The sequence below is a fragment of the Megalobrama amblycephala genome, linkage group LG20, assembly GCF_018812025.1.
Source record: "Megalobrama amblycephala isolate DHTTF-2021 linkage group LG20, ASM1881202v1, whole genome shotgun sequence".
NCBI classification, from domain to species: domain Eukaryota; kingdom Metazoa; phylum Chordata; class Actinopteri; order Cypriniformes; family Xenocyprididae; genus Megalobrama; species Megalobrama amblycephala.
The window spans coordinates 10,996,510-11,011,345 of NC_063063.1; the positions used below are offsets into that span (position 1 = coordinate 10,996,510).

Sequence of the window (14,836 nt, forward strand, 5' to 3'; positions counted from 1 at the left end):
ATCGCAAGCTCCACAAATTCATGTAAAATTAAATGATTTTGTTTTCCGCTCCAGTTATACAGTTTTCGAAATAATGGATTATTTTTAAAATGTAACATTAACATGACAGTAATTTGAATGTAACCTTGTTAAATAAAGCAAAAATTAATGTGCAAAAAAGTGGACTAGTCTAGCTGACTAGGGGGAATCTAATAGCTATTGCAATTTTAAAATGTGATTTTAATTTAAAAAAAACAAAAAAAAAAACAAGGTTTACTGAGCTTGTTAAAATGTCAAATGGTTATTTTGTCATATATTCTGATTGCGATATATTAAGCATTTAGCTTGTTAACTGTCAGTGTCCCGATAGTGGGACACTTGGCATGCTTTAATTTCTGAAAGCATAAACACTCAAAATTAATTTTGTGAAAAACGTTTGAAATTTGACATTGCGTTACCTTGAAAATGATACTTCAAATCCTTTTTAGTGGGCTTAATTTTTGTGATGACTTCAAATTTGGAACACAACTTTGACATGGCTTTGATTTTCTTAGTTTGCTATACACTAAACTTCAAAAAAGAAATGAATGATGAAATGAATAAAATGAAATATAAAAAAAGAAATGTCCCTTTTTCAGGATATTGTATTTAAAGATAATTTTGTAATATCCAAATAGGTTTTATAGATCTTTATTGGAAAGGGTTTAAGCAATGCTTTTTCATGCTTTTTCAATGAACCATGAACAATTATTTCAAATGCACCTGTGGAACATTTCGTTTGTGTGGGGCTGCATTTACTGTGAACCGAGTTGCTCCGAGACACTGAAAATCATGAGCTGCTTGTGTTGCACTTCACTCTGAAACACTTTTATTTATTTTATAAAATGGTAGCCTTCGTGATTTGACAATTACACTCACCCCAACTATTTTTGGAAAGTTTTGTACACGCACACATTTGTTAGTTTGAATTCTGTATATGGGCTTGGCCTTTTTTTGCCCAGGAGTGTCATGAATAATGCTTGTAATAATAATATAATGATGAAATGGATTAAATACTGCTGCTTACTGCTTTCATTGCAGGTATCAAAAGTTGTGGAAGAGTTATGTGAAATTGCGGCATCTGCTGGCCAATAGCCCTAAGGTTAAACAAATTGACAAACAGAAGTTAACGCAAAGGGAGGTAAGTGTCTGCATGTGTTGTTTGTGTATTTAGAAATAGCTAATTAAAACACATTAAAATAATAAAATATGGCCATTATGGAAGGGTAGCATGATATTCTTTTTTTTATAGAAATTAAAAAAAAAGAAACAGAAAAAAAAAAACACATCAAGGCTGTGCATTAAAGTACATGAGCAGTTTAAAGTACACAGTCCAAAAACTGTGATTTACAGGAAGCGCTACAGAAGATCAGGCAGAAGAATACGATGAGAAGAGAGGTCACAGTTGAGCTCAGCAGTCAGGGTTTCTGGAAGACTGGGATCCGCTCTGATGTCTGCCAGGTACACACACATTCCACCACACACACAGTGTGAGCTTGGGCTGTCAAAATCAAACTTTGGGTTTTTCTCAAGATTAAAGTGCACATTTGAATGTTCATTTGAGTTTAAGATGTGTGGCGAGCACTGATTAGCATCGATTTTAATAAAAAGTGTATTAAGATCTCTTTTTTTCACATTTTGCAGCTTTATGCTAAAGCCCAGAACACACCAAGTCAACGGTTGGCCGTCGGGCAGTTTTTGTTCGTCGGCCAACTAAGTTTTCTCAGTGTGTTCCGCACCGTCGACTTAAGTTGGTCCTTGTCGGCTTTTTTTTCAGCCGATTCGACATGTTGAATCGGCGTCGGAGCTCGTCGGTCAGTCGGGCCATCTGATAATTCTGATTGGCTATTCAGCTACTGCCACCTGCGGGTGTCGAGCGTCGGTTTGGACCCAGACACTGCCGACGTGAGCCAACTCCGCAGTCTGCTTTCGTCGGCACTAGTTCGACGCCGTCAGCTTGTTGTGTTCCGGGCTTAAAATGCTTTAAATTATTATTTCACATCATATGGAGTGTAGGTTGTTGTGAAAATCTGTGACAAACTGTAAAGTGAGTAATATTTAAATCAGTGCACTAAATATTTATGTCAAAGCACAAATAATGATCTGGATGTGCAATTTCTGTATTACCAAATATTTGTGTCCATTAATATTTTTTTATTCTGTTTTATTGCAGATATTTCATGTGTTCTTAATCACAACTGTAAATGTGCAATTAACAAATTGTGTTGTACAGTTAAACATGGTATCACGTGGATGGGAATATGCATGGAAATGATATGCGTTATGTGTTATGCATAGTAAAACTAGGCATTGTAAGCTCCATATATGGTTATTTTGGGGAGGAGACAGGGTGGAGATGCATTTATGCACGATCTTCCGCTGACTGGGTTTTATAAAGGGAATTTTTTGCAGATTCTGGCATACTAGCTTTTGTGCGTAAGCACACTTTTAGGATAAAATCTTTGGAAAGCTTTATACATGAAGCCCCAGGTTTGTAATTTCATGAAGCACAACAAATGTATTTATATTAGGGATGCATCGGTATCGGCCCGGCCCAATACCAAGCTCATGTACTTGTACTCGTACTCGTAAAAATACCCCCGATACCAAAGACCGATACCTCACGTGACGTAACTGACAGAATTATCCGTGCACAGAGACACCGGCGGCAGCAGCAGCAGAAACAATGTCAGCCTCAGAGGTGTGGAAATACTTCAGAATTAATAAGGACAACACACACATTGCGAACTGCATGCTTTCAATCACAATTTGTTATCGAATAGTGAAGGTGGAATAGGCGGAATCGTGCTGAATGACTCTCTCTCGCGTGCTCTCTCTTTCTTGCGCGCGATCTCCATTCTCTCAGACAGCGCGCAATCGGTTCTCCTCACGCCTGAATGATCAAATGCACACATAGTTTTCGAAATGCCCATCGTGTGGAGTATCTCACGTACATACAGTCGGTTATGGCTTATGTGGACGTAAACATTTGGGTGAAAACAGGATATGTGTCAGTATCCATGGATTCGGTCTTAAAGGGACCGTAGCCTATATTTGTCATTAATGTTAATAAAACTACAAAATATGTTAAATAAATGTATACATGGTAAATAAACCTACTGTGTCTGAAAAACAAGTTTATTTAATTTTTATCTCTGTAGTATTTGCTGTATTGTTAGTAATTTGTTTGTAATTATATTATATATTATATATATATGGGTAATTATGCCCTTTGAAGGTTATTGGACACTGAAATTTTTGTTCTTTAAGTTTGTGACAAGCACATAAAAAATATTACTTTTTTCATTAGAGTAATAATAAAGAAGCTGTCCTACGTTCATTAGTCTCACTGTGTTGTGCTTGGAAAACTGCAACATCATCAAAAAAAGAGAGAGAGAGAGAGAGAGAGAGAGAGAGAGAGAAATTAATAATACTAGAAAAAAATTAATAATACTAGAAAAAAAGTATCGGTACTCGTACTTGGTCCTTAAAAAATGGTATCAGTGCATCCCTAATTTATATTCTATAAAGCACGTGATGCCGCATGAGGAATCTATACATATGCTACCTTCAGTTCTGCAAAACACTTTTCTCACACATGCTGTTGCTTTAAGAGTGTTCAGAGGGTTTTGTTTTTTTGCAGCATGCCATGATGCTGCCAGTTCTCACCCACCACATCCGCTACCACCAGTGCCTTATGCATTTGGACAAGCTGATCGGATACATGTTCAAGGAACGATGCCTGCTGCAGGTGAGAGAAAGAGTAAAGAATATCCTGGAATATTGTGTGTTTTTGGCATATCCTGGAAAATGTCTTCATAGTTCTTGGGCATTATATCCTCCTACAAAATGGTATTGAAGGGAAGACTAATTCAAATGTAAACAACTCATCAATTTAGGGTACATTTACCTGACAACTATGTACTAAAAACTGAAAATAAAAAGATAAAAAATTCAAAAATAAGCTGACTGTTAAAAAGATAAGCCAAACATCAGTTAACAAATAAAATGTACATAAAATATTAAATTTGTTACTGCATTTTTATAGTTATTTTGGAATAAATGTAAAAAATGCTTAGAAAAGACTAACTTGTAAAAATACAAAATAGTACTATATTGGTTGTTTTTGCTATATTGGTAGTCTTTTATAGTAGTCTATCAAATACTTACTCTAAGTCTTTGATCCTGCAGAACAGTTTTCAGTTCTCCATACATTGTTGGGTGCTTAGCGCAATGTAGCTACAACTATGTGTTAGCATGTAGCCTTGCTTAATTAATGGTCATAAAAGGTCATTATAGCATACTGTGTTCAACAGCCAGTACTGTGATTCACATCATGTATTGTAATTCAATTTCTCACTTTGTTTTTCTTTTGATGTTCTTTCATGCTTAGTTGGCAATGACTCACCCCAGTCATCACCTTAATTTCGGGATGAATCCTGACCATGCTCGCAACTCTCTATCCAACTGTGGCATACGCCAGCCCAAATATGGAGACCGGAAAGTGCATCATATGTACATGAGGAAAAAAGGTTAGCAAATCTCTGTTCATGTATGTGAGAGCGTTTATGAAGAAGTCCTACTCTGCTAACAGTTCTGTCCCTTTTCTACTAGGAATTAACACCTTAATCAACATTATGTCACGGTTGGGCCAGGATGACCCATCACCCTCCAGGTTTGTTGTTGTTGTTGTTTTGTTTTTAATGAAAGTAATTTGTTTGTAACTGTACATTTTGTGTTCATTTATGATAAAATCTAATTTTTACATTTTGTTCATGAAAAGGCAGTATAACTGTTATAACAACTCAACCAAGCAAATAGGTGGATTTTGTAAAGGTGCGATCCCTGTCTCTTTAACAGAATCAATCATAATGAGCGCTTGGAGTTTCTTGGTGATGCAGTTGTTGAGTTCCTGACCAGGTGAGATCTCTGACCTTTCACCATTGCTATAAATCTGTTGCTACAGAAAGCATGTCTCACTGAGTTTTGCTTTTGAAGTTTATCTTATGATTTCAGGGCTTTTGCACAGATTGCAATTGCAGTCTGTTGTTCTCTCAAGCTTTCATTTGTCTGCCAATCGTTTGTCTTTCTTTTACAGTGTGCATCTCTACTACCTGTTCCCAAGTCTGGAGGAGGGAGGACTCGCCACATATCGCACAGCAATTGTTCAGAATCAGCATCTGGCTATGCTTGCTAAGGTGACTGTTTACTAGATGTTCAAAGCTGTGCTTTTGGAAAGAAAGGGTAATAAAGGTCCTGATATGCTTCATTTTCCATGTTCCTCTCCATTTCATGCACAATTGAGCATGTGATCCTTTCAGAGTATACTCCTTTGACCGTGAGCACAGAAAGACGTGCATCTCTGTAAGCGCTCTGTGAAGAGCATCAAAGATTTCTATTTACAACATGTTTTTGAAGTGTTGATCATTGGAACCAATCACAGACTTATCTGTTGAGCGCGTGAACACAATGGCCAATCAGAGGTGTTTAAGAATCCGCTCAACAGCACTCAAAATGCTAGATGGAAATGCTGGTATCATCACATTTTTAAATTTCAGTACCGACTTGGTACCAAAGTTGGTACTTTTGACAACACAAGCCCAAAAAAGTGCATCCATCCATCATAAAAGTAATCCATACAGCTCCAGGGGGTTAATAAAGGCCTTCTGAAGCAAAGCGATGTGTTTTTGTAAGAAAAATATCCATATTTATAACTTTATAAACTATAATCACAGGCTTCCGGTAACGGCTGTACGTGAGTCTAGTTCCGGTGGAAGAGTGACCTGATTTATATAAAATGTATATAAAAATGTATATTTTTCTGGGTTTTGACAGGATATTCGATTTAAATAACTATTAACAGATATCTGTACTATACAATGAATGTAATGCTTTAAAAAAAAATGTAAAGTAATGCTGTATGAGTGAATATTTTATAGGTGAGGTCTTGGATGGAGTGAATGTCTGATACTATAAATTTACCGATGAAATTATTTATTATATCAAACATTATTATACTGGATAGCATATCCTACTAAAAATAACATTTCCTAAATAAATGTAAACAGTGATACTGTGTTTGTAATCCTGCAGTTTTACATTGCAATTTCAGTAAAATGCTGCACATTGAAATAGTCTTTGGTGTTAATTGGTCTGTATGAGCTACAATACCTAGCTACAATATTCCGGCAATTATTTGCAAAATAAATGCATACATAGTCATAATGTAACATATATCTTAACAGTTGGATTTTAAAACCATTTATCAGAAGTTAAAGGGTTAGTTCACCCAAAAATGAAAATTCTGTCATTTATTACTCACCCTCATGCCGTTCCACACCCGTAAGACCTTCGTTAATCTACGGAACACAAATTAAGATATTTTAGTTGAAATCGGATGGCTCCTTCATAGGGAGCAATGACACTTCCTCTCTCAAGATCCATAAAGGTACTAAAAACATATTTAAATCAGTTCATGTGAGTACAGTGGTTCAATATTAATATTATAAAGTGACGAGAATATTTTTGGTGGGCCAAAAATAACAAATAACAAAATAACGACTTGTATAGTGATGGCCGATTTCAAAACACTGCTTCAGGAAGCATCGGAGCATTATGAATCAGTGTGTCGAATCAGCTGTTCGGAGCGCCAAATTCACGTGATTTCAGCCATTTGGCAGTTTGACACGCAATCCGAATCATGATTTGATACACTGATTCATTGTGCTCCGATGCTTCCTGAAGCAGTGTTTTGAAATCGGCCAATACTATATAAGTCGTTATTTTGGGTTTTTTTGGCGCACCAAAAATATTCTCGTCGCTTTATAATATTAATATTGAACCACTGTACTCACATGAACTGATTTAAATGTTTTAGTACCTTTATGGATCTTGAGAGAGGAAATGTCATTGCTCCCTATGCAGGCCTCACGGAGCCATCGTATTTCAACTAAAATATCTTAATTTGTGTTCCGAAGATTAACGAAGGTCTTACGGGTGTGAAACGGCATGAGGGTGAGTAATGAATGACAGAATTTTCATTTTTGGGTGAACTAACCCTTTAAATATGGTCTGAAAAATCTACAGAGAAGTCTGGGAATTTGAGTTTGGAAAAGTATGGTATTTTGAAACGGACAACACATCAATCCCGGAAGGCACACAGTGAGTGTTTTTAGCACATGATTTCATATTTGTGTTTATTTAGTCTTTATCATTGTTTTGGATCCCCAGAAATTGGAGTTGGATCGGTTCATGTTATATGCTCACGGCCCGGACCTGTGCAGAGAATCAGACCTCCGACACGCCATGGCAAACTGTTTTGAAGCGCTGATAGGTTAGTGCTTTCTCGTTTATGATGTCTGTCTGTTTCATACTGTATTTGAACACCCTGAGGTCGAAATGTTGCTCTTGACATGAAGTCACTGAAAGTACTTGATTTGTTTATAGCAAAGATGGCGCGCAGCATGGAATTATACTGAAGTAAATGGAGGTTACTGAAATCCAAATTTATGCGTTCATTTATAAGGTGATGTGAAGCCAGCGAATTTGTGTGCTGGCGAAAAGGACGATGCAGATGAGGAGAAAGAGAGCAAAGTTTTTCTCGTAGTTTTTCCTCATGTTTTTTGTTTGTATAGAGCTGTCACTGTAATATTTATGAATATTACAGCTCACCATCCCTCCACTGACTAACTTTGCTATCATCATCCTTATTCACAGTGTGACCAAAGAACTACTAGAATGTAAAATCTAGAGCGATGTAAAAGTTGAATGAATTCCGATATATATGACTGTTCAGACCGAGGTCACATTATCAATCATCAGACCTGTATCTGATTCAGGACCACATATGGAAGTGGCCCAAATCAGAATCGAAAAGATCAGATTCTATGTGGTTTGTGCTCTTCACACTGTTATGAAAAAAAAAAAACAGATCTGAGTCTGTATGAGCAAAAATAAAAAATAAAAAAATCTGTGGCCCCAGATTTGGGCCGCTGTTGCCTGCAGTCTGAATGGAGCCTTAGTTCAGGTTATGGAGCTCTTACCTAATAACCTGATAATCTGAATCGGGTGTGAAGAGACATACAAAATATGCAGAGTGGTGGTTCCCCAGAACCATGATTGAAAACCACTCCACTACTGTATTATTGAAGTGCCAGACAGATAGGTCGAGAAAATATAAAAACAACATCACACAGACCAAGCCATACTAGGTCAGTGCTTCAGTGTTTTTAGACACTTCTTGTAAATGTTGTAGGAAATATCAAGAGGCCTGAAGGATGAGTTTCTCAGTGTCTGATGGATATGCAGGTTGTCACAGTGGTTTTGAGGGTTGTGTGTGGTATCAGCTCAGAGGTGTCAAGTCACCTTTATTTATATAGCACTTTTTACAATGCAGATTGTGTCAAAGCAGCTTTACAGTGATAACTGGTACATAATTTTGGCTGCACAGCAGCTCTTAAAGAAAATGGTGTCAATGCAGGCAGATCAAAGCACTGTTGAATATCAAAATTCAAGTCAAGGTGTCTTGGTAGTATCACAGATGTGCTTTTTTATGGATCAGTGGGTCTTCAGGAACTCCTCCACCTCCTCCCTTGCCAAAAAGTGATTTGTTAAACCTCTATGAATATGATAATTAGCCCCGCCTCCACTCACTCGCACGAGCTCAGACGAGATCCACTCGGTCAACTTACTGAGGTAAATGCTGCATAATGGTATCGCTTTTTACAACGTTGGACACATAACGGTAATTAATATGAAGAGCATTTTGCTTGACTATGTTATCAAACAACTAATAATGTGTTGCTAATGTTACACAAACCATGTTCACATTCGTGAGTCAGACAACTGCCTTCTAACAATCAGTATCCTTAGAAATGCTTTGAACAACTCAAAACGTCAGTGGAGAAAGGAATATAGTTCATCATAACACCGTAATATTCATCATACACTCGCTATATTGCTAAATCTACCTGATTTTTCATATCAACAGAAAAATATCCCGGGATATTACCGGGATAATCATAAGACTCCCTTACGCGGTCAGTTAATGATATGCTAAAGCCTGCCGGCACGTTGACGTGATTGGTTAAATTTCAAACTGCGGGTTTGAGACTGTCTTTGGTTTACTGCAGTTTAAGAGAAAATTCCCAGCATTGGTGTTGACTTATGAATATGCACATGGTTTGTCTTAAAGCATGGTAAAAACACCATATATGAACACATATGAACAATTAAAAACTTGATTTTCACCATAGGAGGACTTTAAAAAATTAGCCAGGTAACATGATGCATTAGGTTAACAACACTTCTGGGTTTAATTTGTATTTACACATTATATATACACCGAACTCATATGGAAGTTTGGATGAGTGAGAGAGAGTCTTAATTGATCTTAATTAATCTGTTTAAAGATAGTAAGGTCATTTCCGCAGCAAACGAATATTCACCTTTCATAGAATTAAAAAAAAGCTTTTAGATCTATACTTTAATGTTTTTGAAAGAAGACAGTTTTATGTTCATCAAGACTGTATTTGTTTGGTCAGAAATGGTCGATTTTAAAAAAAAATTCTAAAATAATATTTTAATTTTAAATCTTTTGTTTAATATAATTTTAAAATGTTATTTATTCCTGTGAAGGCAAAGCTCCATTACTCCAGCTTTTAGTGTCACATGATCCTTCAGAAATCATTCTAATACCAGATCTAAAACATTCTAAAACCATATAAAATCAAATCTTATTTGGTACCCATTCATTTTATTATTTTTTACAGTTGAAAATGGTTGTGCTACTTAACGAAGGGTGAAAACCATAATACAATGTCTTTTTTAGGATTATTTATTGAACAAACTTTGAAGAACATCATTTATTTGAAAAAGAAATCTAAACATCATAAGTCTCTCTACTGTCACTTTAATCAATTGAATGTGTTCTTGCTAAATAAATGTATCATTTCTTTAAAAAAATAAGTGATTCAACACTTTTGAATGATAGTGTATTTGATTAATTTGTTTGAGTAAACTTGATCTTAAGTTTGATTTGCTTGTGTAATTGCTTTCTTCTTTTTTTTTTTTTTTTTTTTTTTTTTTTTTTTTTTAAAAAGGGGCTGTTTACCTAGAAGGTGGTTTAGAGGAAGCCAAGCAACTCTTTGGGAGACTACTGTTCAACAGTGAGGTGAGTTTGTGTGTGCGTGCGTGTGTGTGTGTGTGTGTGTGTGTGTGTGTGTGTACCTGATGAATTTGTTACAGGGAACCTGTTAGACAAATGGTGTTGTCCCTAGCATCGCATACAATACCACAAAAAAGTCCATGAGTCAATCTTTATTCCAGCATGTGATAAATGTTTTATCATAGATGTCTGAATTGTCCCTTATATACTCAGATTCTTCTCAAGTGGACTTTGTCATCTTTTATTCAGTTAATTTCCTCTCTGTTTGTCTTCAGGACCTGAGGGATGTTTGGCTCAACTACCCACCTCATCCTTTACAGGTGTGAGCAGACTTGATTTTGAATGTTTGTCATGCACCAGTGTAAGACAGACACATACATACACATCATCAGATACTTAGGTAAATATCTAGAAGAAGAATAAAGTGCAGTAAATTCTAAAACTAATTGTGCTACAAACCAGGGTGTTATGTTTAAGATGGTAAATTAGACCATGATAACAAATAACACTGTGCAATATTAAGCAACATAATGCATTCTTGTTTGTACAGATAAAATAACTAGAAGTGGCTGAGAACAGAAGCCTCACACATTCAAGTTCAAAATGGCTGTGCCTGCTCTTACATTAAAAAATAATGTATATATACATTATTATATGCGCTACATCTATCCATCTCTCTCTCTCTCTCTCTCTCTCTCTCTCTCTATATATATATATATATATATATATATATATATATATATATATATATATAATTATTAAAATATTTGCTAATGTTCATTGGTGCCTGGCTATTTAAAGGGACAGTTTACCCAAAAATCAAATTTCTCATTTGCTCTAAACTCATAAGATATTTTGATTTTATGTTCTCTCATCATGTTTGTCAATCCATTGAAAATCCATTCAGGCAGAATTTTCAAGCTTCAAAAAGTACATGAAGACATCATACAAGGAATCCATATGAATTGAGCAGTGTAATCCAAATCGTCCGAGGAGAGACAAATGGAAGCTCAAACATACGTGCTTGACGCACAGGGAAATAACGGGGTGCTTGAAATAAAAATGCCTAATTCATATGGATTTCATCTATGAACATTTTAAAACTTGAAAATGTTGTTTGCCTAGACTTTTAATGGATGGACAAAAAAGAGAAAATATTAAAAACTATTAGATAAATGAAAGTCTTTGAAAGACATTAAGACACAATTTTCCTTTTTAGGTGAACTATTGCTTTATTATAAGTTTTAGTATAAACTACTGACATTATTTAGTGCATGAAAGCACACAGATCACACACTCATGTTCTGCTGTATGTTTAGGTGCAGGAGCCACTGACAGACAGGCAGTTGATCGAGTCATCTCCAGTTCTACAGAAACTCACTAATTTTGAAGACGCTATTGGAGTGCTGTTCACTCATGTCCGTCTCCTCGCACGGGCCTTCACTCTGAGAACAGTGGGCTTCAACCACCTCACCTTGTAAGTGCTTCAATGACTTTGTAATGATATAATGTATATAATCTACACTCACTGGCCACTTTATTAGGTAAACCTTACTAGTACCAGTTTGGACCCTCTTTTGCCTTCAGAACTACCTTAATTCTTCATGGCATAGATTCAACAAGGTGCTGGAAACATTCCTCAGAGATTTTGGTCCATATCGAGATGATAACATCATGCAATTGCTGCAGATTTGTTGGTTCCACAACCATGACATGAGTCTCTCATTCTACCACATCCTAAAGGCAAAGGTGCTTTATTGGATTGAGATTTGATGACTGTTGAGGCCATTTAAGTATAGTGAACTCATTGTCATGTTCAAGCAACCAGTTTGAGATGATTTGAGCTTTGTGAGATGGTGTATTATCTTGCTGGAAGTAGCCATCAAAAGATGGGTACACTGTGGTCATAAAGGAATGGACATAGTCAGCAACAATACTCATGTAGGCTGTGGTGTTTAATTCTCAGTTGGTACTAAGGGGCCCAAAGTGTACCAAGAAATATCCCACATAACATTACACCACCAGCAGCAGCCTGAATTACTGATACAAGGCAGGATGGATCCATGCTCTCATGTTGTTTATGCTAAATTCTGCCCCTACCATCTGAATGTCGCAGCAGAAATCGAGATTCATCAGACCAGACCACTTTTTTTCCAATCTTCTATTTTCTAATTTTGGTGAGCCCATGCAAACTGTAGCCTCAGTTTCATGTTCTTAGCTGACAGGAGTGGCACCCAGTGTGTTTTTCTGCTGCTGTAGCCCATCTGCTTCAGTTGTAACGAGTGGTTATTTGATTTTTCTGTTGCCTTTCTATCAGCTCGATTCATTCTCCTCTGATTTCTGGCATCAGCAAGGCATTTTTGCCTTACAAATTACCTTTCTTCCCCATTTTGATGCAAGGTTTGAAGTTCAGCAGTTCATCTTGACCATGTCTACATGCCTAAATGCATTGAGTTGCTGCCACGTGATTGGCTGATTAGATATTTGCATTAACGAGCAGTTGAACAAGTATCTCATTGTCCCAAATTCATCACATAATTCCAACACATGCTTTCTTTGTGAAAAGTGTGTGTTCTTCTGCATGTAATACAGCTGACCTGCAACTATTAGCTTGGTTAAAGGTGCCCTAGAATCAAAAATTGAATTTATCTGGGCATAGTTAAATAACAAGAGTTCAGTACATGGAAAAGACATACAATGAGTTTCAAACCCCATTGCTTCCTCCTCCTTATATAAATCTAATTTGTTTAAAAGACTTCCGGAAAACACGCGGATCTCAACATAACACCACCTGTTACGTAACAGTTGGGATCATTAATATGTATGACCCCAATATTTGCATATATGCCAGCCCATGTTCAAGGCATTAGACAAGGAAAGGCAGTATTAACGTCTGGATCTGTGCACAGACAAGGTAAGCAAGCAAGAACAACAGCGAAAAATGGCAGATGGAGCAATAATAACTGAGATGATCCATTATAGCATGATATTTTTAGTGATATTTGTAAATTGTCTTTCTAAATGTTTCATTAGCATGTTGCTAATGTACTGTTAAATGTGGTTAAAGTTACCATCGTTTCTTACTGTATTCACGGAGACAAGAGCCGTCGCTATTTTCATTTTTAAACATGTGCAGTCTGTATAAGGCATAAACACAACTTCATTCTTTATAAATCTCTCCAACAGTGTAGCATTAGCCATTAGCCACAGAGCATAGCCTCAAACTCATACAGAATCAAACATAAACATCAAAATAAATACTTTACTCACATAATTTGAAGCATGCATACAGCATGCATGACGGACATCTTGTAAAGATCCATTTGAGGGTTATATTAGCTGTGTGAACTTTGTAAATGCACTGTAATATAGTCGAGAGCTCGTGTGGCAGGGAGCATGCGATTTAAAGGGGCGGCGCTGCCAAAATCAGGGTATAGTTAATGATGCCCCAAAATAGGCAGTTTAAAAAATTAATTAAAAAAAAATCTATGGGGTATTTTGAGCTGAAACTTCACAGACACATTCAGGAGACACCTTAGACTTATATTACATCTTGTGAAAAAGCATTCTTGGGCACCTTTTAAAATATCTCTCCAGCTCTCCATACCCTGTAAAGCCTAACATGTGAAATAATGGTCTGAAAAAAAAATTCCAATTGTTTTTTTTTTTTTTTTTTTATCAATTAGATCATTATAACATTATTATAGACTACTTGCATAAAATGCAAATATCAGTTGTCACTCAATTGGACTTTTCACACTTGGTTAACCCTGGGTCACTCTAAACCCTGGGTAAATGGAATCCTGGGCTATCTTGATTCACGTTTCACACTGCTCATAGTTTACCTGGGGTAAACAATTAATCCTGGGTACTCATAAGCTGCTGTTTCACACTGTACATTCCTAAATCCAGGGTCAATGTTTGCATATTTGCAGTGTCAGTGTCATTGATTGGGCATGTTTCCATCACCAAGTAACATTCCAACATCTTATCTTTTGCATTGCTAAAAGTTTGGCACTGCAATGCGGGATTAACACTGCAGAAGCAGTGCTATCCTTGCAATGTAGCAGTGTTTTATAACCCTGGGTAAAATCAGTGCTAACCCCACTTCTGAATTACAAGTATGAAATGTTTCTCTATCCAGGGGTTAAAAGCAGGGTTTAGAATGTATAAATAAATTATAGATATTCAAATAAATGTATTGAATAAATGTCAATGTATCATATTTAATGCTTACATTTTAACATGATTTATCTAAAAAAAAAATGAGGTATGGATAATACACCAACATATATTATCATATCAACATAATAAATTAAACTTAAAGGGTTAGTTCACCCAAAAATTAAAATACTGTCATCATTTTATTACCCGCATGTCGTTCCAAATCCATAAGACTTTCGGTCATCTTCGGAATACAAAGATATTTTTAATGAAATCTGAGAGATTTCTGTCCTACATTGACAGCTGCGCAACTACCACTTTGACATTTCAAAAAATTCATAAAGAGATCGTAAAACTAATCCATATGGATTGAATGGTTTACTCCTGAAGAGACATGATTGCTTTATACGCTAAACAGATTTAATTTAGGCTTTTATTCACATTTGGGCTATTGCTTCAGTCAAGTATATGCCTTGAAATATTACTAAC

The 14,836-nt window shown here is 36.2% G+C and overlaps 1 protein-coding gene across 1 annotated transcript in view; it reads left to right on the forward strand.

Annotated features, from left to right (window-relative positions):
- The window catches only part of drosha (drosha ribonuclease III), a 49,749-nt gene that overhangs the window by 21,310 nt on the left and 13,603 nt on the right, over positions 1-14,836 (forward strand). The window contains 11 exon segments of the mRNA XM_048170307.1: positions 1,060-1,159; positions 1,372-1,479; positions 3,662-3,769; positions 4,412-4,550; positions 4,633-4,693; positions 4,879-4,938; positions 5,117-5,216; positions 7,249-7,351; positions 10,119-10,189; positions 10,459-10,503; positions 11,503-11,660. Of these exon segments, the coding sequence (XP_048026264.1) occupies positions 1,060-1,159; positions 1,372-1,479; positions 3,662-3,769; positions 4,412-4,550; positions 4,633-4,693; positions 4,879-4,938; positions 5,117-5,216; positions 7,249-7,351; positions 10,119-10,189; positions 10,459-10,503; positions 11,503-11,660 (1,053 nt within the window).